The sequence below is a fragment of the Mchenga conophoros genome, linkage group LG20 (genome assembly GCF_057382185.1).
Source record: "Mchenga conophoros isolate Kocher_MC1m ecotype Shallow Benthic linkage group LG20, M_conophoros_male_GT1.1, whole genome shotgun sequence".
Lineage (NCBI taxonomy): Eukaryota > Metazoa > Chordata > Actinopteri > Cichliformes > Cichlidae > Mchenga > Mchenga conophoros.
Genome location: NC_140545.1, coordinates 24,815,826 through 24,837,179, shown reverse-complemented (window position 1 = coordinate 24,837,179; position 21,354 = coordinate 24,815,826). Strand labels below are relative to the sequence as shown.

Here is a 21,354-nt window from a genome sequence, read left to right as displayed (position 1 = left end):
TTATTGTGTACACGGGTATTGTGCTAAGTCCTCAGTAAGTGTGTAGGTGACAAATTTAATTCAATTTAAATTAATAAAATACGAACCCTTAATCCCTATAGCAGTGAGAACTGGTGCTGTGGCTTGGATGCACTGGTCCCCTAAAGGAAATGGGTCAGTGAAAATCAATATATAGTCAATCTAGGTGATTGTCTACATGAATCCTGTGACCTTCCCAATGGAAGTCATGCTTCAACTACAGGGATCCCGGAATGCATGTTTTTCCTGCATAAAGGATTTTGTTTCGGTGTCCTCGAAAAGTTTTAAGCCACCCCAAAAGAAAATCCAGTTATAGACCGGATTTGGTCATTCGATTGCATACGATGGAACAGAAGAGATCACTGTTTATCTAATTGGCAGAACTAACTAGAAAATGTACCAAATTGTGTCAAATAAGATAACACACACATTGTCTTTAATGTGCGAGGACCAGCCACTCTTACAGCCAGGGGTAGTCACCTCCCCAAAGGAAAGAGCCTGTATGAAAATAAAATGAATCACATGTGACAGCCTTTGCAGTCACCAGATCACTACCTAACTGGATACCTTTAGGAGATTTTGTACCAGTGCATTAGACAACAATCTCCACTTTTTCAACAAAAAACACTAAATGAAGAATTATCTTGTAAAAGCATAGACTTCCAGACGTTTGGAGAGTCTATGCTGAGGCCCGTTGAAGCTGTTCTGATGAAAAGTTGTCGCCCAACACTTAATGTTGCCTTTTGCTTTGTCACCTGCAGCAGTTGCTTCTCTTCCTGCATTTTTGTCCAACTATCCGAAAAATTGTTTTTTTTTTTATCTGCTTTCTTTGAGATTCTGACTTGATGTTCTTACCGTTTCGCTCTCATTACATCTCGTCTGGGAGGATTCTTGGAATTGATATTAGCATAATGCTGTGAGAAATGTTCCTGAGAAGTATTTTATTGTTGTGCTGCTTCATGACGTACCAAAAGGGCCGATACCCACAAAGCCTTATTTCATCACCATAGGCAGTAATATTTACGATTATTAATATTATAACTAATCCGCAATGTACGGTTTTTGGTTATTTTCATGATCTGCATTAGAAAGTCAAATCCCTCAGTGGATATAAATAAACCATGATGCTGAAGAAGATCAATATTTTCTGTTGCAGCATCGTACCATTTTTGGTCTTATTTTGTCAGATGTAAACTGGAGCAGCTGTGGTGCTTGAACCTGATGCAAGCACGCAAGAAGCATTGCTGCACATGGATTACGTGATCAGCAACTCTGTTATCTAAATTGTTATCAAATGGAAGGGAGGGGAAATCAAGTTTAAAAAGAAATATTTCATAGTTAATTTATAGTGACACTATAATACTCCTGAAAGCCTGGTAAAACAAAGATCCAAAAGTACAGCATCATTTAACTCGTTTCAGAGTTGATTAATTTTAGGGACTGAAGGGAGGTCTGCGGTCTAACCATGAGTTTGGAATTAACCGCAGGCTTTCCTGTCAGACCAAAGGTGAAACGGAAATAATCCGGCACGGCAAACATCAACATTTACGAGCAGGTCCAGGGCCAACTACAGATTTCACAAATGTTTAAAAACATCTTTCCTAATGACTGGCTTAAAGCCTTATGTAACCTCGGCACCACACAGTAATCACAGTCATATTTTTTGTGCAGTGCTGTTGCCACAGCGTCGGTATACTCAGATATCTCCTCAGTGGGTGGCTGCGAGGAGGAGCAGGGACCCCTGCTGCTCGCTGAGCTAAGTAGAGCCAGATTGCTGTGAGCAGCATGGGAAGAAGACAGTACGTGTGAATTATTAGATGACCCTCCAGAACAGCCAGAGACATGAAATCCTCTCCAGATGAGCCTTCTTACTCTGCAGAGAGCAGATCACAGAACCCTGGTTTCTATGGCAACAGGGAATCGTGTCTGACACGGCAAGCAGCACACGTTTTTTGAGGTGTTTTTTTTTCTTTCTCTCTGGTTCTTCGTACTTTTTAATCTTCTGTCAGACACATGCCTCCGCTGTGATGTCCTGAGAAAGGAAGGAAAGCTTCTGCAAAAGAAAAAGCACGAAAGGAGGGAAAATAGACGAATGCCCAACAACTTTAGAGCTCACCAAACAACATGTCTAATTATCTTAATCTGTAAAGAGTGTAAAAACAAAGTGCTAAATCTCCCCAAAAGACAAATAAGACAATTTGTGGTCACGATGGCTTGCATCTGTACTTTATTTAGGCTGGTTTCAGTGGCGGAGAATATATTTCAAATGTACAGCACTGAGCTATTTCAGAAAATTTCTATTTCATTCCACTTTTTACTTCTCTATAACTGTTGACACTGCTGCATTTAGATATGGTTGTTTTCTTGAGATTGTATCAGATCAACAGCAGATAGTAGGGTGTTTAAATAAAGTTGCGATTAGACTTTATTAATCCCGAGAAGGAGATTCATAAGCCACCCACGACGATGCATCATAAAATAATTAATATTAGCCCCAACTCTTCCTGCTGCACCATTTCAGAATCAGAATCAGCTTTTTGGCCAAGCATGCATACAGGTTCATAGAATCTGACTTTCATTGCTCTAAATGTGGTGTACACATGTTCAAACAAAAAACGGATATTATGTGTCAGTGAATTTGACAGACAGTGACAAGCATCTTTTTTTATTATGGTATAGCGACGGCACACGCTGTGTTATTTGCCTGATGGGACAAATAATAGAGTCAATACTTGGCTGTAGAGTCCATATTTGTCTGATGTCTCCTAGTGAAATAAACAGGTTCCTCTTGGATTGAAGTAAATTTCATTTTAATGTTGATCCTCTTATCTAAGTGGACAGCTTTACTTCCCAACCCACTGTCATTGAGCATTTTTACACCAATGAACGAAGCCAATATCGTGTGTGTATGAACCTGAAATCAGATGAGGCAGACAATTCAATTGTTTTTAAATTTAGTACTATATTAGTCATTAAAGTGATGGAACTTGTTGAAAACAGATTAATACAGTGTATGTGTTTTATTTAAGTTTGGTATGGAGACAGCACATTAATGTTTCCTGCATGTTTTTTCCATTAGTCACAAAACATTTAAACATATTTTATTTTCATTTCAGTCTCATCAGCATCTCTACAGATGAGGCATCTGGAGAAAATGCAGTTTGACTGTGAACCTCAGTTCATTTTTCCTCAAAGGAGCGTGCAGTGTTTGTAAAACAATGCATAATGCACCCACCTGTAACAGAATGCCATTTGACATATAGGGATGTAGATTTAGGGCACACAAAGAAAATAGCAAGTAGCTGAATGTCAAATTATTTGTAAGGTAGTGATTATTTTAAATATTTTCTATGCATATACCGTGTAAAGCATAAGGCTTTCCAGTACCAAATAACATGAAATATGGGAAATGCTTTAAAGAACAGTAGCAGTGGAGGTTACTTCACAAATACCAACCTGTTATTGCAGCGCTGGTGCAGTTCAAATCCACAAACATCCAAATATACGAGTTTGATGATGGGACATCTGACTCAGAATGACTCAGTCCTGGAGCAGCGGCTACATCACTTGGATTGAATGATGAGAACAATGCTGTGTTCCAGGTTCATGCACTGAATTCTAGCCAAATTGGATAAGTCATGGTGGATTCATTCAGTGCGCTTTGTCACAAGTATGTTGTCTCATCAATAGCCTGAGTAAACCCAATAAAGTAGAAATTCAGCTAAAAAGAAGAGTCATCTGTCAGAAATGTATTTTCTTTGCCAGGTGAACTACTTTCAAACAGAAAAAACTCTTTGAACAAGCCTTAATTAATTTTTACTGCTTATGTTCTTATCCAGGCTCAAAGAATCTGTTTAAGGAGGGTAAACCTATTAGGAAAGTCATTCTGAGTCACTGAAATGACTCATTATTTGTTATCTTCACGTTCCTGTTGTAAATGATGTTTTAATGCAGGAATGTGTCTGCATCATAAACCCAAACTGGGAGCTGGTTCCATAGTAGAGGAGGGCTCTGTCTCCCATTTTACTTTTAAAAAATCTAGGACATACAAGTAAAGTCCATTACACACCATTGCAAAAAAGCAATACAAGCTTGCGAATTTGATTTCATTGCATTTTTGTGAAGAATTCATCCCCATAAAACTCAGCGTGAAAAACTGAAGCCTATATCAAGCGATGATGAGCTGCCCCTGGTGCTTGTAAACATGAAAAATGAAGAAACTGATATTCTGGGTTCATCCAGTTATCACGAGAAGGCAGCAGCAGGGAGAATTTCATGATTTGATCCAGAAGTTGAAACTGTAACATTTGTTTCCAAATGCAGTGATCGGTAGAAAAAAGAAAAGTAATCACATGGATTTTATGTAAAATACAACAGGTTTTATGTGTCCGATGTGTAAAGTCTGCAGTCTGAGTAAGATAAGATAAGATAAGATAAGATAAGATAAGATAAGATAAGATAAGATAAGATAAGATAAGACTTTATTGATCCCACAACGGGGAAATTTTTGCGTCACCTCAGCTCAGGTACAGATATATGAAGGAAATACAAAAATACAAATAAGTACAATCAATGAAAAAAGTAAGATAATACACTATATACAATGGTAGCATACCCAGTATGTGATTATGGATATAGTTGGAAATATGGAAGACATAAACTATATAGCTTGGAAGGTCATGGAAGGTCCATTATGCATGAAGTGGTGACCGTGGATGTTCACAGTGTCCAGTGACTTATGACATCGTGATTGAGGAGTTAGAGTCTAACTGCTGTTGGGATGAATGATCTGCGAAAGCGCTCCTTCCTGCAGTGAGGGTGTTTCAGTCTCTGATTAAAGGAGCTGCTCAGCCCACTCACATACTCATGCAGTGGGTGATGTGGGTTGTTCATGATGGATGTCAGCTTTACTAACATCCTCCCCTCACCAACCACCTCCACAGACTCCAGGGGACATCCCAGCACGGAGCTAGACCTCCGCACCAGTTTGTCAATCCTGCTTCTGTCCCTGTCCGTGCATCCACTCCCCCAGCAGGCCACTGCATAGAAAAGGGCAGATGCTACCACAGTGTCATAGAATGTCCTTAACAGAGTCCTGCAGACTCCGAAGGACCTCAGTCTCCTCAGCAGGTGGAGTCGACTCTGGCCCTTCTTATACAGGATGTCTGTATTTGTAGTCCAGTCCAGTTTATTGTTGAGGTGAACACCCAGGTACTTATAAGAGTCCACTATCTCAATGTCTTTCCCTTGGATGTTCACCGGTGTTGTAGGGGGTGACTTCCTCCTTAAGTCTATGATCATCTCCTTTGTCTTGCCGGCGTTGATTTGAAGTACGTTGGTCTCACACCAGCCAACAAAGTCACTGATGACCCCCCTGTATTCCTGATCATTCCCGTCTGATACGCATCCAATGATGGCTGTATCATCTGAGAACTTCTGTATATGGCAATCGTCCGAATTATAACAGAAGTCTGAAGTGTAAAGGCTGAACAAGAAAGGTGAGAGAACCGTGCCCTGTGGTGCCCTCGTGCTGCAGATTACCACCTCGGACACACAGTCATGGAGCCTCACATACTGTGGTCTGTTGGTAAGGTAGTCGATGGTCCATGCAGTCAGCTGTTTGCCTACTCCGGCTCCCTCCAGCTTCCCTCTCAGTAGTGCGGGTTGGATGGTGTTGAAAGCACTGGAGAAGCAGTGGAGAAGCGCTCTGTTGGGATAACATCTAAAAGTTCCCTAAAATCTGACGTCTGCTCATCCAAAATTTTATATCTGGGAAGTAGGATTATAAATTCAGTGTGTCCATCTGTCTGCATGGATGGATAGGCTGGAGCCTATCCAAGCTGTAATAGCACGGGAGGTTCACTAGTCTATTCTCACCAACCGCCAATTTAGAATCCCCAGTTAACGTAACATGAATGTCTTTGGACTTTGTGAGGAAGCATGAGTGCCTGGAGGCAACCCACACAGACACGGGACATCCAAACTACCCACAAAGGGATCAGAGTGGGTCACAACATCATTATTGTGAATTTGCATCCATTGAGGCTTTCGTAACAGCTCCATGACAGATTAATGTAGTCACATTGTTCTAAAGGTGAAGGCCCTGTGGTGGTGCTTGAAAGTGCAATAATGGTGATATATTTTGCTTATATAAATATAACAAGGAGTAAGTAGATATTAGACCTCAAAGAGATATTTCCTATTCAGTCTGTGAAGGTTCTCAGTCATCCAGGTCATCGTAGTCAAAGGAGCTTGCAAAGAAAAGCATCTGGACTTCTTTAAGTTGCTTGAAGACGTTTCACCTCTCATCCGAGAAGCTTCTTCAGTTCTAAGGTCAAATGGTGGAGAGTCCCAGATATAACCTAGTGGGAGTTTCCTCCCACAGAGGGACAAAAGGACCCCCTGATGATCCTCTAATCGCCTGAGCCAAGGTGTGTAACTGGGTGTGGGTCCCAATCAGCCAGAGTTTCGGGTGAGTTCATTGTGAAACCTGGCCCCACCTTATCATGCGAATTCCTGAGGTCAGATGGCCCAGGATGTGAGTGGGCGTTAAGGCGTCTGGGAAGGGATCTCAAAACTGGATTATAGATGGCAGAGAGTTGGTGTCGTAAACCCCCGCCTCTGTTCAAAGATGGTCGCTCACAGTGGACATAGATGGCTTCTTTCACTCCTCTTTCAAACCATCTGTCCTCTCTGTCCAAAATGTGAACATTGGCATCCTCGAAAGAGTGTCCTTTATCCTTAAGATGCAGATGGACTGCTGAGTCTTGTCCTGTGGAGGTGGCTCTTCTGTGTTGTGCCATGCGCTTGTGAAGTGGCTGTTTGGTCTCTCCAATGTAGAGGTCTGAGCATTCCTCGCTGCACTGTACAGCATACACCACATTGTTAAGTTTGTGTTTTGGCGTTTTGTCTTTCGGGTGAACCAGTTTCTGTCTGAGCGTGTTGCTGGGTCTGAAATACACTGGGATGTCATGCTTGGAGAAAACTCTCCTGAGTTTCTCTGATACACCGGCTACATAGGTGATGACAATGTTGTTGCGTCTGTCCTTCTTATCCTCCCTCGCTGGTGTCTGGTCTTCTTTTCTGTGCCTCTTTGCTGACTTTAAGAACGCCCATTTAGGATAGCCGCACGTTTTGAGTGCTTCCTTTACATGTGTGTGTTCCTTCTTTTTTCCTTCAGGCTTAGAGGGAACATGTTCTGCCCGGTGGTGTAGGGTCCTAATTACTCCAAGTTTGTGTTCCAAAGGGTGATGGGAGTCAAAGAGGAGGTACTGGTCCGTGTGTGTGGGCTTCCGGTAAACTTCGATGTTGAGTTTGCCGTTCTCTTCAATGTGCACGGCGCAGTCCAGGAAAGGCAAACAGTTGTCCTTTGTGTCCCTGGTGAACTTGATGTTTTTATCCACGGCGTTAATGTGCGCAGTGAAGGATTCCACTTCTTGTGTCTTGATTTTGACCCAGGTGTCGTCCACATATCTGTACCAGTGGCTGGGTACTCTTTCTTTGAAAGAGCCAAGAGCCTTCCTTTCCACTTCCTCCATGTAAAGGTTGGCTACAATAGGTGACACTGGGGAGCCCATGGCACAGCCATGTTTTTGTCTGTAAAAGCCTTCGTTGTACTTGAAATATGTAGTGGTGAGGCAGAGGTCTAACAGTGTGCAAATCTGATCGGGTGTGAAGTTGGTCCTGTCCTCCAAGGAGCTGTCTTCTTGTAGTCGTTTTCTGACAGTCTCCACGGCCTCCGTGGTGGGTATGCAAGTGAAGAGAGAGACTACATCAAAGGACACCATGGTTTCATCTGGATCCAGGGTAAGTTTCTGGACCTTGTCGGTGAAGTCGGTGGAGTTCTTGATGTGGTGTGGGGTGTTCCCCACGAGAGGCGCAAGGATGGTAGCAAGGTGTTTAGCAATGTTGTAAGTGGCTGAGTTTATGCTACTGACTATGGGTCTGAGTGGGACAGCTTCCTTGTGGATCTTAGGAAGTCCATAGATGCAGGGTATGGCATCCCCTGCGTAAAGGCAGTGATATGTAAGGCGGTCAATAATTTTGTCCTTTTCAAAGTCTTGAAGGCAAGCTATAACTTTCTTTTTGTAGCTGCTTGTGGGGTCTCGCTTTAGGGCTTCGTAGGTATTGTTGTCACTGAGGAGAGTAGTGATCTTTGTACGGTAATCTGTAGTGTTTAGGACCATGGTGCATTTTCCCTTATCAGCTGGTAAAACAGTGATGTTGTGGTCTTTGCTCAGGGAAGTGACGGCCTTCTTTTCCTGTATTGTGAGGTTGGATGGAGGGACTTTGGCACTGGAGAGCGTGGCTGAGACTTTCATCCTGATTTGCTCTGCTTCTGTCTGTGATAATTTATTAATCCGTATGGCAGATTCTGTGGCTGTGATGAGGTCCACTATGGGCAACTGTTGTGGAGAAATGGCAAAATTGAGTCCTTTGGCTAATACTCTCTTTTCAGGTTCAGTGAGAATCCTGTCTGAAAAGTTCTTAACCCATTTCTCCTGACTGACATCAGGTGTGTTTTCTTCTCTGGGTTGTGTAGGTTCAGGATGAGGAGTGTGTGTTTTTGAAAGCAAGGTGTGAACATGTTCCCTCTAAGCCTGAAGGAAAAAAGAAGGAACACACACATGTAAAGGAAGCACTCAAAACGTGCGGCTATCCTAAATGGGCGTTCTTAAAGTCAGCAAAGAGGCACAGAAAAGAAGACCAGACACCAGCGAGGGAGGATAAGAAGGACAGACGCAACAACATTGTCATCACCTATGTAGCCGGTGTATCAGAGAAACTCAGGAGAGTTTTCTCCAAGCATGACATCCCAGTGTATTTCAGACCCAGCAACACGCTCAGACAGAAACTGGTTCACCCGAAAGACAAAACGCCAAAACACAAACTTAACAATGTGGTGTATGCTGTACAGTGCAGCGAGGAATGCTCAGACCTCTACATTGGAGAGACCAAACAGCCACTTCACAAGTGCATGGCACAACATAGAAGAGCCACCTCCACAGGACAAGACTCAGCAGTCCATCTGCATCTTAAGGATAAAGGACACTCTTTCGAGGATGCCAATGTTCACATTTTGGACAGAGAGGACAGATGGTTTGAAAGAGGAGTGAAAGAAGCCATCTATGTCCACTGTGAGCGACCATCTTTGAACAGAGGCGGGGGTTTACGACACCAACTCTCTGCCATCTATAATCCAGTTTTGAGATCCCTTCCCAGACGCCTTAACGCCCACTCACATCCTGGGCCATCTGACCTCAGGAATTCGCATGATAAGGTGGGGCCAGGTTTCACAATGAACTCACCCGAAACTCTGGCTGATTGGGACCCACGCCCAGTTTTCCACCTTGGCTCAGGCGATTAGAGGATCATCAGGGGGTCCTTTTGTCCCTCTGTGGGGGGATACTCCCACTAGGTTATATCTGGGACTCTCCACCATTTGACCTTAGAACTGAAGAAGCTTCTCGGATGAGAGGTGAAACGTCTTCAAGCAACTTAAAGAAGTCCAGACGCTTTTCTTTGCAAATTTCCTATTCAGGTTTTTCTTGTCACTTCTGGCTCCAAAAAACAAGGAGGTGAGGGCCAAACTGACTTAAGGCTTCAAAACAAACCCCCACAAACTAATGGCTGACCCAACTTTGCTACTGTACATTCACGTCTTTTATAACCCTAACATTTTCATGTCATCAGTTCAAACATGGTAATATAAGTGAGTTAAAGGCTGCTGCGTTTGGTGTGTTCACTTGGCAGTCGGTATTATGAAAAACAGCCTGAATCCATTAAGTTTTTCAGTTAAGGAGCAAAAAAAACAAAACAACAAAAAAACAAACCAAAAAAACTCCACCCAACCAAACAAACAAACATATAAAACAAATAAAAATCGTCAATCTATCTAACAGCAGGTGAGAGGTTTCAGCCTGAATCAAAGTGGTCAACTGTTATGGCCAAAGAGCAGGTTATTTTCTTGCTCTGTCTCCTCTTCCTCATCAAAACCCAGATTTAAAAAGATGATGCACTTGGGATTTGTAGCTTTTCCTGCCTGTTCCCTGCTGTTAAACCATCATAAAATGAATAATCACCACTCATCACATCACCAAGCTGTTGATATACTGCCACAATTTGTAAAGTGAGATGAGGTGGGAGTGACTACATGGTGTCCGGGCAATAACTGCGAGTTGGGTGTTTGTAGCTGCAGTTAATGACACTATCTGTGATGGGAGAGGACATGGGCTCTCAAACGAAACACTGGATGGTGACACTGCAAGAAGTTTTTTATCCTGCTCTAGCAGCTGTGGGCATCCCATGTAAGTACATTTCAAAAGATAGTGCAGCTAACTGGTTTCATATGAAAATATTTCACTATTTTAGACCATTTAGAAACTTTCCTGCTGAGTAACAAGTTACCTTAACTGACACTAACCTTTTCTCAGCCAACATCGTCACCTTTCTAATCATCTGGAAGAGGAACTGCACCCTCTCCAGATCCAGTGCCTTGTATCTGATGGCCATCTCAGTGGCAGACAACTTTGTCCTGATGTTCATTGTGATTCTCGAGCTTTCTTTGAAGTACCACCAGCAGGAGCCATTTTGGAGCTATGAGCCTTGGTGCAGCCTGAGGGACATTTTTAATTACGGTGCCTATAATGCCTCTACTTGGCTTGTGGTTCTGTTTACAGTGGAGCGTTTTATTGCCATTCACACGTGGAAAATCAAACCTAAAATCTGCAATCAGAGATGTGCAGCATGGACTATAGCAGCCACGTTTGTTTTCAGTCATCTTTTTGCCATTCCTCACTACTGGTCTAATATCTCAGTCCATGATAATAATCAGACCAGGTGTATTTACAACCCAGAGGCACCGACTCGGTTCATTCATGCCCTGGTCTGGATTCAAACACTGCAAGCCTACATGTTCCCCTTTCTCATCATCCTCACAGTTAACGGGTTGACCTTACAACTGATTTCTCTCAGTAGCCGGGTTCACATCCCTGCAGGATTGGCTCCTGGGGTTTGCAAAGTCAGGCCCCTTCTTCGCTCCCGGAGAAGAAAATCAGTGGTTCTTTTAGTGACCGTATCCATGAGTTTTGTGCTGCTGTCTGTCACGCGCGCTATAACTCAGATCATCCTTCGCACAACTGAGTTGTACACTTTGGATCGTAATGATTATAATCACCAAATAAATATAGCAGCTGATGCTGGGACCATGCTCTGCCTGAGCAATGCTGCTGCAAACATGTACCTGTATGTATGCACCCAGTCCAGGTTTCGCCAGGAGTTCTCGGCTTGTATTTATCAGGCGTCCTTCTATTGCAAAACAAAACTACAGAAAGTCAAAGAAAATTCTCGGTGTGATTAGAAAACACAATCATGGAGATATTATCCTCAGCAAAGCTTTTACAGGTGCAAGCGTTCTTAGGGCAGTCATAACAAGTTAATGACTTTGTTTTTCTCAAAAGGCCACAAACCATTTAACTGAACTAAGACTCCATAAAATACAATTTAATTTTCTTTATTACTTTGCTTTACTCTTTATGTCACCCATCCCATTAAACAAAATATATGGATTTCCTGCCAAATTAACGATCTTGACACACAGCTCCATTGTTTGACTTGCACTTTAAAATAATGAATTAATTTCCTGCGTTTCCAAACCTGGACAATTAAAGCTGGCAAACAAACAAGGAGAGTCACGCTCCAGCAATCAGTTCAGTCAAATAACCATCATGATTTAGGTGTGCTGAATAGCTTTTATGGGTTTTTTTTAATGACAAAACAAACATGTCACATAAAAGTTTCGTTTAATTTAAATTCACTCTGTGTAAAGAAATGATGTTTAAATATTACTGAACTGTTACTCCTGTCATTTGGAATCTTTATTTTAAATTATGCTGCAGAAACATGGATCTGTTTGTTTTCTTTCAAACTTTCTGGTCTTTAATTACAAGTCTGCAATAATAGATGCACAGCAGTGTAACTGCGTGCAAATATGTCATTAGGTTTTGACCTAAAATATTATGCTTTAGGTCAAAGCTAATGGTTGCCACAATCCAGTCTTTAAGTGATGATGTGATGAATCCTGCTTCCGGGCCCAAACTACTCTGCGTTTAATAAGGCTTTTGTGTTTCTTACTTGTTTTAATGCTTTGTATCTTGTTCTATTTAATCTCAACAAGCCCCTAAAACAGTCAGTGATCACTGTCGGCCTCTCTTGGTTTTTATTACTGCTAATCATTTTAAAGCTCAGTTTTTAAAACCTTACAATGTCACTACAGCTCAGCCCATGCAGCAGTATATTGATAATTAACCTCATATTGTGGATGGATTATCTCAGTTGTTCTCCTGGCTGAAGTTCAGTCCGTTTACAGCATCCTGCCATGCGATTGCATTTGTCCCGAACCATCGGGAACCCTCACGTTAACTTTTACAGAGTAGAAAAAAGTTAGCGTTCATCCTCCAGCTTCAGTGTTTATATTATGCTAACATAGCTGTGTCGCTAGCGATCATGTAGCACATCATTGTATACCAGCTAGCCAAACTTCAGTAACCCTACAAACGTCCCTGCTGTTTACTTTCCTGTCTTCATGTATGTCAGAAATGATAGCAGAGCTGTACGTCTTAATTTGTTTCATAAATCCCTCAGTCAGAACATGGTATATTATGACTAGTGAGCTAACTTCCTGCTAACTTCTAACTCTGTTAAATTTCATAAATTTGGTTTTCGTGAATGCATGGATGTTAAACTTAATTGTTAAACCAGGTAGAGCAGCAGCACTGATCATTTTATTACAGATGAAGGGATTTAGACAGTTTTTAACTTTCAGTGATGCCGCAGTAATCGTTTGACTTTGGGACCTGCAGCAGAGTTAGGCACGGCTAATGATGTCAGACCGTATAGATGTAACAACTCTGTTGTAGACTCCAGGGCAGGTAATTTTGGGGCCCTTACCACCACTTCATACCTGAGCAAGTCCACTATTTACCAATTTTACACACACTGTAAATGCAAAAGAAATATCAGGTTTTGATCATCATGGACTACTACCACCATCAGTGAATATGTACAAAAATAAAGAGACGCTGTACACACAATCACACTCCCCAAGCGTACTCTACAAACCGGGTCTAGGTACCCTTGCCCCTGGAGGGGGGAATTGCACCCAGACCCAGGTGGTGTTACCCTTTTCCCTGCGGTGGGGAGAGGCAGACCACCCCGACTCCGCAGCAGCAGGGAGGCCCCACACCCCAGACCGCAGTCGGATGGCCAACTCCTCCTACTAGCCCTCCCGCTCCAGCAGGCCGCAGAGAATGGGGGTGGGAGAAGACTCCAAACCTCCCTCCACCCGCTCATTGTAGTGTTGATGCATATGTGTTCTAAGGTGCAATTAAAACCCAGGAGGGCATGGAGCTACCTGCCAAGGAGCAGCAGGTAAGCGCATAGTCCCTCCTGCTAGCCCTCAATGACTAAGTGTATTTAAAATTGAGAGGTGGGCAACGACGTCAGGGGTGAGGTATACACCCTGATGGTAATTTGGACTCCGTGATTGTGCCCACCCCCAAGATCCTATATGTATGTGTAATGAGAGTGTGAATAATGTGAATGTCTAAGTTGTGGGATAAAATTGAGGCAGAGGCAGCCAGAAGGGGACGGGGGGGGGGGGGGACGGGGGGGGTAGCCTCCTCTGCACCCTGGTGACATACCCCCACTCCAAGGCCCTGCATGTGTGGGTGGTTGTGGAGGAGCGGGAAGAGGGAGGCAGCTGGAGATGGGGAGGGAAGGAAGGGAGGGGCAGGTAACCCCTCCCTGGGGCCAGCTCCCCCGCTGACCCCAGTAGGCACTCCCACCCTTCGCGACCCGCCAGGGAAGGGGGGCCCAGGCCCATCAGACCGGGGCCCAGTGCAGTAGCGCCCTCCGGCTCCACAGAGCCCTGGACAGTCCACCCAACCCCACCACAGAGAAAACTGCACCCACCCCACCATCCACACATCTTCCAGACTACATAAGACGGTAAACGCCCAGGCTGAGATCTTCCTCCACCTCTCCTGTATCTCCCCCTCCTGCAGAGAGTTCCTGAAGAGAAGAAAGCTCCTGCAAGATGTGACCATCCCCCCCACCAGTTGAAGAGCCCCCCAGGTGGCTCGACGCACCGGCGGCACCCTGCTCCAGGGCCGGGCCCCCATGCACCCACCCGCCCACAACCCCGGCAACACACCAACCAGGACCCAAGCCCCCGAGGCCCGGCAGCAGAGTTAGGCACGGCTAATGATGTCAGACCGTATAGATGTAACAACTCTGTTGTAGACTCCAGGGCAGGTAATTTTGGGGCCCTTACCACCACTTCATACCTGAGCAAGTCCACTATTTACCAATTTTACACACACTGTAAATGCAAAAGAAATATCAGGTTTTGATCATCATGGACTACTACCACCATCAGTGAATATGTACAAAAATAGAATTTTGGGTTAAAATTCAGTTAAAAAAACACTGGACTGCATTAATAAAGTTATATTTTGTTCAGAAAATGGAACCACAACGTAAACATATAATAGAACTTTTTCATATCTGTCCAACTTTAACGAAATAAATAATTTAAGCTGTGCATGCTGTGTGAGATGTGAAAAGGGGCACTTTTCTGCTGGAGATTTGGTTCACAGATCTTCTCAAACTTTTTATGAATACATGGTGGTACCTTCAGGCTTTCTCTACAATAAAACAAAAATGAACTTTTTTGACATGTTATTATTTATTGACTTTTTCTTATTACTTACAAACTCACGTTCACTGACTGTTTATGTTAAAATTCATGTTCACGTTTCAAACTACAAAAGAACTCAAAGGCATTAAGAGTATGCCATTATTACAAGTGGGAGAGTGCCAAGAGAAAGTTGTAAAACCTGACAGAGACATGACCCCACATACTGAGGGGAAAATCAGACCCCTTGGGTCCTGGATGTGGAAGAAACTATGAATAAATCTTGATCGTCTACAGGGAAACAACAAATTGGAACAATTTGATTGCTGTACTATAGCAGAATCTTAAAGAAAACATTACAAGCATGATAATGACTTGTAGAGTAAATTTCCCAGTGCTAAACTGATCTCACCACAGAGACCTGACCTCAACATAACTGGGGCTGTGTAATTGGACACAGCTTCAGTTATCACTTAATAAACCCAACGCCAATTGAATCTGATGAATTTTTTTTTTCAGAAATTCTGAAAGGAGCTTCTGTTTTTTTTAAACTGTGGAAACATACATTTTCCTTTGGTGTGGGAAATTCTTTTTTTTTTTTTTTTTTTAAATGACATCAGAAACAGCAGTATGCGACATTACGTGATGGCAGAGCTTCAGTTCATCCTTTGTCATTTTTTTTTTTTTTTTTAATAAATAGGACAGGGGGAATGAATGAGAGAAAGAGGGGGAGAGAAAGAAAGAAAACCAAAGGGGAGAAGAGACGGTGAGAAAGGGGGGGAAGAGAGAGAGAAAAAAAAAAAGAACTCCTGGGTCACCTGTATGGAGAAAAAAAACAAACAAACAAAAAAAAACAAACAGAGGAGACAGCAAACAACAAAGAGCAACATAATAATAGAGAAAACAAAGCACCATCACAATAAACTAGCTAGTCATAGATATCAATATTTACTAAATAATAAACGATATTGTGCAGCACGCAAGATAGACAGCGCACAGTGTGCTTTGAGGCAGCAGCCAAGAAAGCTTTAGTCCGCGTCTGTGAATACCCATGTGTGCATACCTGTGTGGATCAGCATGCTTGCATTCCAAAGGTTTCTCCATGTAATGATCTGCTAGGGAGTGTGGGGGGGCCACAGCCCCGTCCTCCAGGGTGTGAAGCGGGTATGGAGGAGATCAAAACTCCAGACATCCAGAGGCCCCCAGAACACAAGAGACCAAGGAAGACCAACAGAGGGGCAGCCGCGCCACTGTTCCAGTAAGAGCTGAGGAGAGTCCCAGATGAGAGCTCGCCCAGCAGCCGCGGAGCAGAAGTCAGGGGGAGTTGCAGTGACGCGCCCGTGAGCTCCGCCGGCCCCCAGCTGTGCCTGAGTGACCGAGCCCCAGGCCGAGAGGCCGGGGGCACCCCACCTCCAAAGGGGCCCGAGCGAGCCCCAGGCCCCAGGCCCCGACAAGCGGCCGCCCAGGAGTGAGCCGGTGTGTACCCGGACGCCCACCCCCAGACACAAAGAACCACCAACACACCGACACCTGAGGGAGTCCACCACCGGCAGGGGAAGTGGTGGTGGGTGGAGATAGGCCTCCAAACCTTGGAGGGCCTGAGGTGTCCCCAGAGAGGTGGCGTCTGATACCCAACCTGACATATAGACACAGACATACAGGCACACACAGACACAAACATCCATTCCCACCCTCATGCTCTCATATGCACTCACTCCACACTCAACCAGCGTGGAGACAGACATAAAGAGACGCTGTACACACAATCACACTCCCCAAGCGTACTCTACAAACCGGGTCTAGGTACCCTTGCCCCTGGAGGGGGGAATTGCACCCAGACCCAGGTGGTGTTACCCTTTTCCCTGCGGTGGGGAGAGGCAGACCACCCCGACTCCGCAGCAGCAGGGAGGCCCCACACCCCAGACCGCAGTCGGACGGCCAACTCCTCCTACTAGCCCTCCCGCTCCAGCAGGCCGCAGAGAATGGGGGTGGGAGAAGACTCCAAACCTCCCTCCACCCGCTCATTGTAGTGTTGATGCATATGTGTTCTAAGGTGCAATTAAAACCCAGGAGGGCATGGAGCTACCTGCCAGAGAGCAGCAGGTAAGCGCATAGTCCCTCCTGCTAGCCCTCAATGACTAAGTGTATTTAAAATTGAGAGGTGGGCAACGACGTCAGGGGTGAGGTTGTACACCCTGATGGTAATTTGGACTCCGTGATTGTGCCCACCCCCAAGATCCTATATGTATGTGTAATGAGAGTGTGAATAATGTGAATGTCTAAGTTTTGGGATAAAATTGAGGCAGAGGCAGCCAGAAGGGGACGGGGGGGGGGGGGGGGGTAGCCTCCTCTGCACCCTGGTGACATACCCCCACTCCAAGGCCCTGCATGTGTGGGTGGTTGTGGAGGAGCGGGAAGAGGGAGGCAGCTGGAGATGGGGAGGGAAGGAAGGGAGGGGCAGGTAACCCCTCCCTGGGGCCAGCTCCCCCGCTGACCCCAGTAGGCACTCCCACCCTTCGCGACCCGCCAGGGAAGGGGGGCCCAGGCCCATCAGACCGGGGCCCAGTGCAGTAGCGCCCTCCGGCTCCACAGAGCCCTGGACAGTCCACCCAACCCCACCACAGAGAAAACTGCACCCACCCCACCATCCACACATCTTCCAGACTACATAAGACGGTAAACGCCCAGGCTGAGATCTTCCTCCACCTCTCCTGTATCTCCCCCTCCTGCAGAGAGTTCCTGAAGAGAAGAAAGCTCCTGCAAGATGTGACCATCCCCCCCACCAGTTGAAGAGCCCCCCAGGCGGCTCGACGCACCGGCGGCACCCTGCTCCAGGGCCGGGCCCCCATGCACCCACCCACCCACAACCCCGGCAACACACCAACCAGGACCCAAGCCCCCGAGGCCCGGCAGCAGAGTTAGGCACGGCTAATGATGTCAGACCGTATAGATGTAACAACTCTGTTGTAGACTCCAGGGCAGGTAATTTTGGGGCCCTTACCACCACTTCATACCTGAGCAAGTCCACTATTTACCAATTTTACACACACTGTAAATGCAAAAGAAATATCAGGTTTTGATCATCATGGACTACTACCACCATCAGTGAATATGTACAAAAATAGAATTTTGGGTTAAAATTCAGTTAAAAAAACACTGGACTGCATTAATAAAGTTATATTTTGTTCAGAAAATGGAACCACAACGTAAACATATAATAGAACTTTTTCATATCTGTCCAACTTTAACGAAATAAATAATTTAAGCTGTGCATGCTGTGTGAGATGTGAAAAGGGGCACTTTTCTGCTGGAGATTTGGTTCACAGATCTTCTCAAACTTTTTATGAATACATGGTGGTACCTTCAGGCTTTCTCTACAATAAAACAAAAATGAACTTTTTTGACATGTTATTATTTATTGACTTTTTCTTATTACTTACAAACTCACGTTCACTGACTGTTTATGTTAAAATTCATGTTCACGTTTCAAACTACAAAAGAACTCAAAGGCATTAAGAGTATGCCATTATTACAAGTGGGAGAGTGCCAAGAGAAAGTTGTAAAACCTGACAGAGACATGACCCCACATACTGAGGGGAAAATCAGACCCCTTGGGTCCTGGATGTGGAAGAAACTATGAATAAATCTTGATCGTCTACAGGGAAACAACAAATTGGAACAATTTGATTGCTGTACTACAGCAGAATCTTAAAGAAAACATTACAAGCATGATAATGACTTGTAGAGTAAATTTCCCAGTGCTAAACTGATCTCACCACAGAGACCTGACCTCAACATAACTGGGGCTGTGTAATTGGACACAGCTTCAGTTATCACTTAATAAACCCAACGCCAATTGAATCTGATGAATTTTTTTTTTCAGAAATTCTGAAAGGAGCTTCTGTTTTTTTTAAACTGTGGAAACATACATTTTCCTTTGGTGTGGGAAATTCACTGAAGTGAAATACAGCTACGGTCTTGAATTCACCACAAAAATACCAACTTAATTGAAAGTTATTGTATCCATATTCATTTTTGTTTCCTTGAGAGTTTCACACAAAGTACAAAAAGGGGGAAAACCAGCAAAGAAGACTTAGAATCATGAAAATGTGCTGTTCCAGTGTTCAGTTCAAAAGATTTATGACTTAAAAGCGCCTGATATAACCAGCAGGGAGGAATATTTGCCCCAGCCTTATAAGCAAAGCTCTGGATTGTTTTGCAAAATCCTTAACAACAGCGTGTCTGTGGATAAACCATCGCTAAGATGTTATTTTGCAACTTCCAGGCAGGCACCCTCAAACATGGGTTAAAGCAGTTTGCACATGTCAATCTCAATATCTATCCGCCTTATAGTCTCTCTCCCCTTCCCTCGTGTACGAATGATTAATAATAATAATAATAATAATGGATTGCATTTATATAGCGCTTTTCGAGACCCTCAAAGAGCTTTACAATTCCACTATTCATTCACTCTCACATTCACACACTGGTGGAGGCAAGCTACAGTTGTAGCCACAGCTGCCCTGGGGCAGACTGACAGAAGCGAGGCTGCCATATCGCGCCATCGGCCCCTCTGGCCAAAACCAGTAGGCGGTAGGTGAAGTGTCTTGCCCAAGGACACATGTTAAGAAAAAAATATTAGGTAATTTTGGATTTGTTTACACATCTGATCACCTGGGAACTGAGGAAGAAAAAATGTTGTCCTATTTTTCTTTTCCTAATGTAAACATTTACATCTTTCCAGGATGGAAATGTTTACATTCTGTTACTTTGTGTCCCTGGTGCAGGAAGGTGATCAGTAAGCGTAGATCATGTAATGTCCTGGTGCTGTTGCTTGGTGTTGGTCTTGAGTGATACCTCTTTCTCCTGGATGTACTTCCAGTATTCCTCTTTGGGCAGGTATGCCCTTGTTCTATTCTGTCTTTGAAGCTGGATCTTTGGAGAACAGGCCATTTATTCTCTTGGCCTCTGCCAGGGGCGATTCTAGGATCAGAGCTTTGGGGGTGCTGAGCACCCAGAGAGCTGCCCAGCCAGGCAAGATAAACTTTACTTGTCACGATGAGACTTCTTCCCTGTCTCTGTCAGTCCCTCCATCCCTAATTCCTCTATATTTCACCTTTAAAAACTATTTACTTTGCCTTGTTTGGTATCATCCTTTTTCTGAATTTACAGTTACAGTGGCTTGCAAAAGTATTCGGCCCCCTTGAACTTTCCCACATTTTGTCACATTACAGCCACAAACATGAATCAGTTTTATTGGAATTCCACGTGAAAGACCAATACAAAGTGGTGTACACGTGAGAAGTGGAACGAAAATCATACATGATTCCAAACATTTTTTTACAAATAAATAACTGAAAAGTGGAGTTATTGATATGAAACCCAAGGTACTATAGTACCTTGGGTTTCATATCGGCACACATGCACATATGACAAAATAACCAGCTTCAAATGTTGTCGGAAAACACGTTTTCAAAACTGCAGGTTACCTGGTGTAATGTTTTTCAGCTAAAAAGAAACATGGTCTGACTCCTACCTAACTATATAAAGAGTAACTGAAGGTTAAATGCAGCTAACATGTCCTGTTTTAAGCCAGGCACTCACACCTCCGCTCTGCTGCGTCTAGGCCACCATCGCTCTGGCAGAAAGGGCGCTAGAGTAGGGGAGCGGCGAGCTGGAACAGACCATTTTTGGTGGGGGGGGGGGGGGGGCTATACTTTTGTTGTTAAAATATTACTCCAACCAAGTGCTGTAAGGTTTTTATATCTTTAGTAGTGTGTCACACAAACAGCAAATATTGTCAAAAAAGTATGAAATCTTTGGGGGTGCTTTGATTCATTTTGAACACCCCCAGAATGGTGAAGTGCCCCCAAAATGGTCTAAAAGCGCCCCTGGCCTCTGCTTTTTTGATATATCTCTTCAGCACAGTGGCCAGAGCCGTGAGCTTTTGTTTGGCAGTTTCTAGACTCTCATACAGACATCTGGTTCTACCTCTTTTTCGTCTTTTTTCGAGCTGTCTCTCATGATGCCCTTTTGCACCCCACTTAACCGACTAACATCATTCCAGGCTTCCAGCCTTCTTCTCCAAGGGAGGCAACAGATGTTGAATTGGCTTCGCTGCTGGATATGTATTATATACATATAAATCCAGCAGAGGAATCAATTGAACATCTGTTGGGCAGGAAATGTTAGAGTAATACAAAGGAAAAGCACAGGGCTACTCGGTGTGAAGATGAGTGGGTTGCAAGTTTGAATTTCTATCAAGAATTTCCTCCACAGTGCTCGCCACACCCTTACCCTAAGTGAGTTCATTCACCTGCACACACAACATTCATACTGACGGAGTTCTACATTTTTTATTACAACGTTTTAAATGTCACAATTTGGACAAAAACATACATTTCTATAGCAAGACTTTCCTCAGTATCAATTTTAATGTGAACTGTATTGTACCAGCAGGAAAACATGTGGTTGTGGAGAAACTGACTCATCAGTAGAGGGAGCTCTGACTCTGACAGGTGAAATCAGGGCATGACTTGGATTTTTTTACGTTTTTTTCTTGGCATTAAAAAAAGGTATTCCACAGTTGGATTAATAGAAAAAAACCCATATGGTCACACAAAACCCCAGCAAAGACATCG

The 21,354-nt window shown here is 44.0% G+C and overlaps 1 protein-coding gene across 1 annotated transcript; it reads left to right on the top strand.

The window, feature by feature from the left end:
• Positions 1-10,246: 10,246 nt before the first annotated feature.
• Positions 10,247-11,377, top strand: LOC146550895 (putative G protein-coupled receptor 139). Its single transcript, XM_085259999.1, has 2 exons — positions 10,247-10,325; positions 10,452-11,377. The coding sequence occupies exons 1-2, from the start codon at positions 10,247-10,249 to the stop codon at positions 11,375-11,377; spliced, it is 1,005 nt and encodes a 334-aa protein (XP_085116125.1).
• Positions 11,378-21,354: the final 9,977 nt, after the last annotated feature.

What these genes read in the sequence shown, in the direction of transcription:
- LOC146550895 (XM_085259999.1), top strand. Translation starts at nt 10,247, where the DNA reads ATGGGCTCTCAAACGAAACACTGGATGGTGACACTGCAAGAAGTTTTT. An exon ending in AGCAGCTGTGGGCATCCCAT is followed by an intron (nt 10,326 to 10,451) that starts GTAAGTACATTT and finishes ACCTTTTCTCAG; the next exon opens with CCAACATCGTCACCTTTCTA.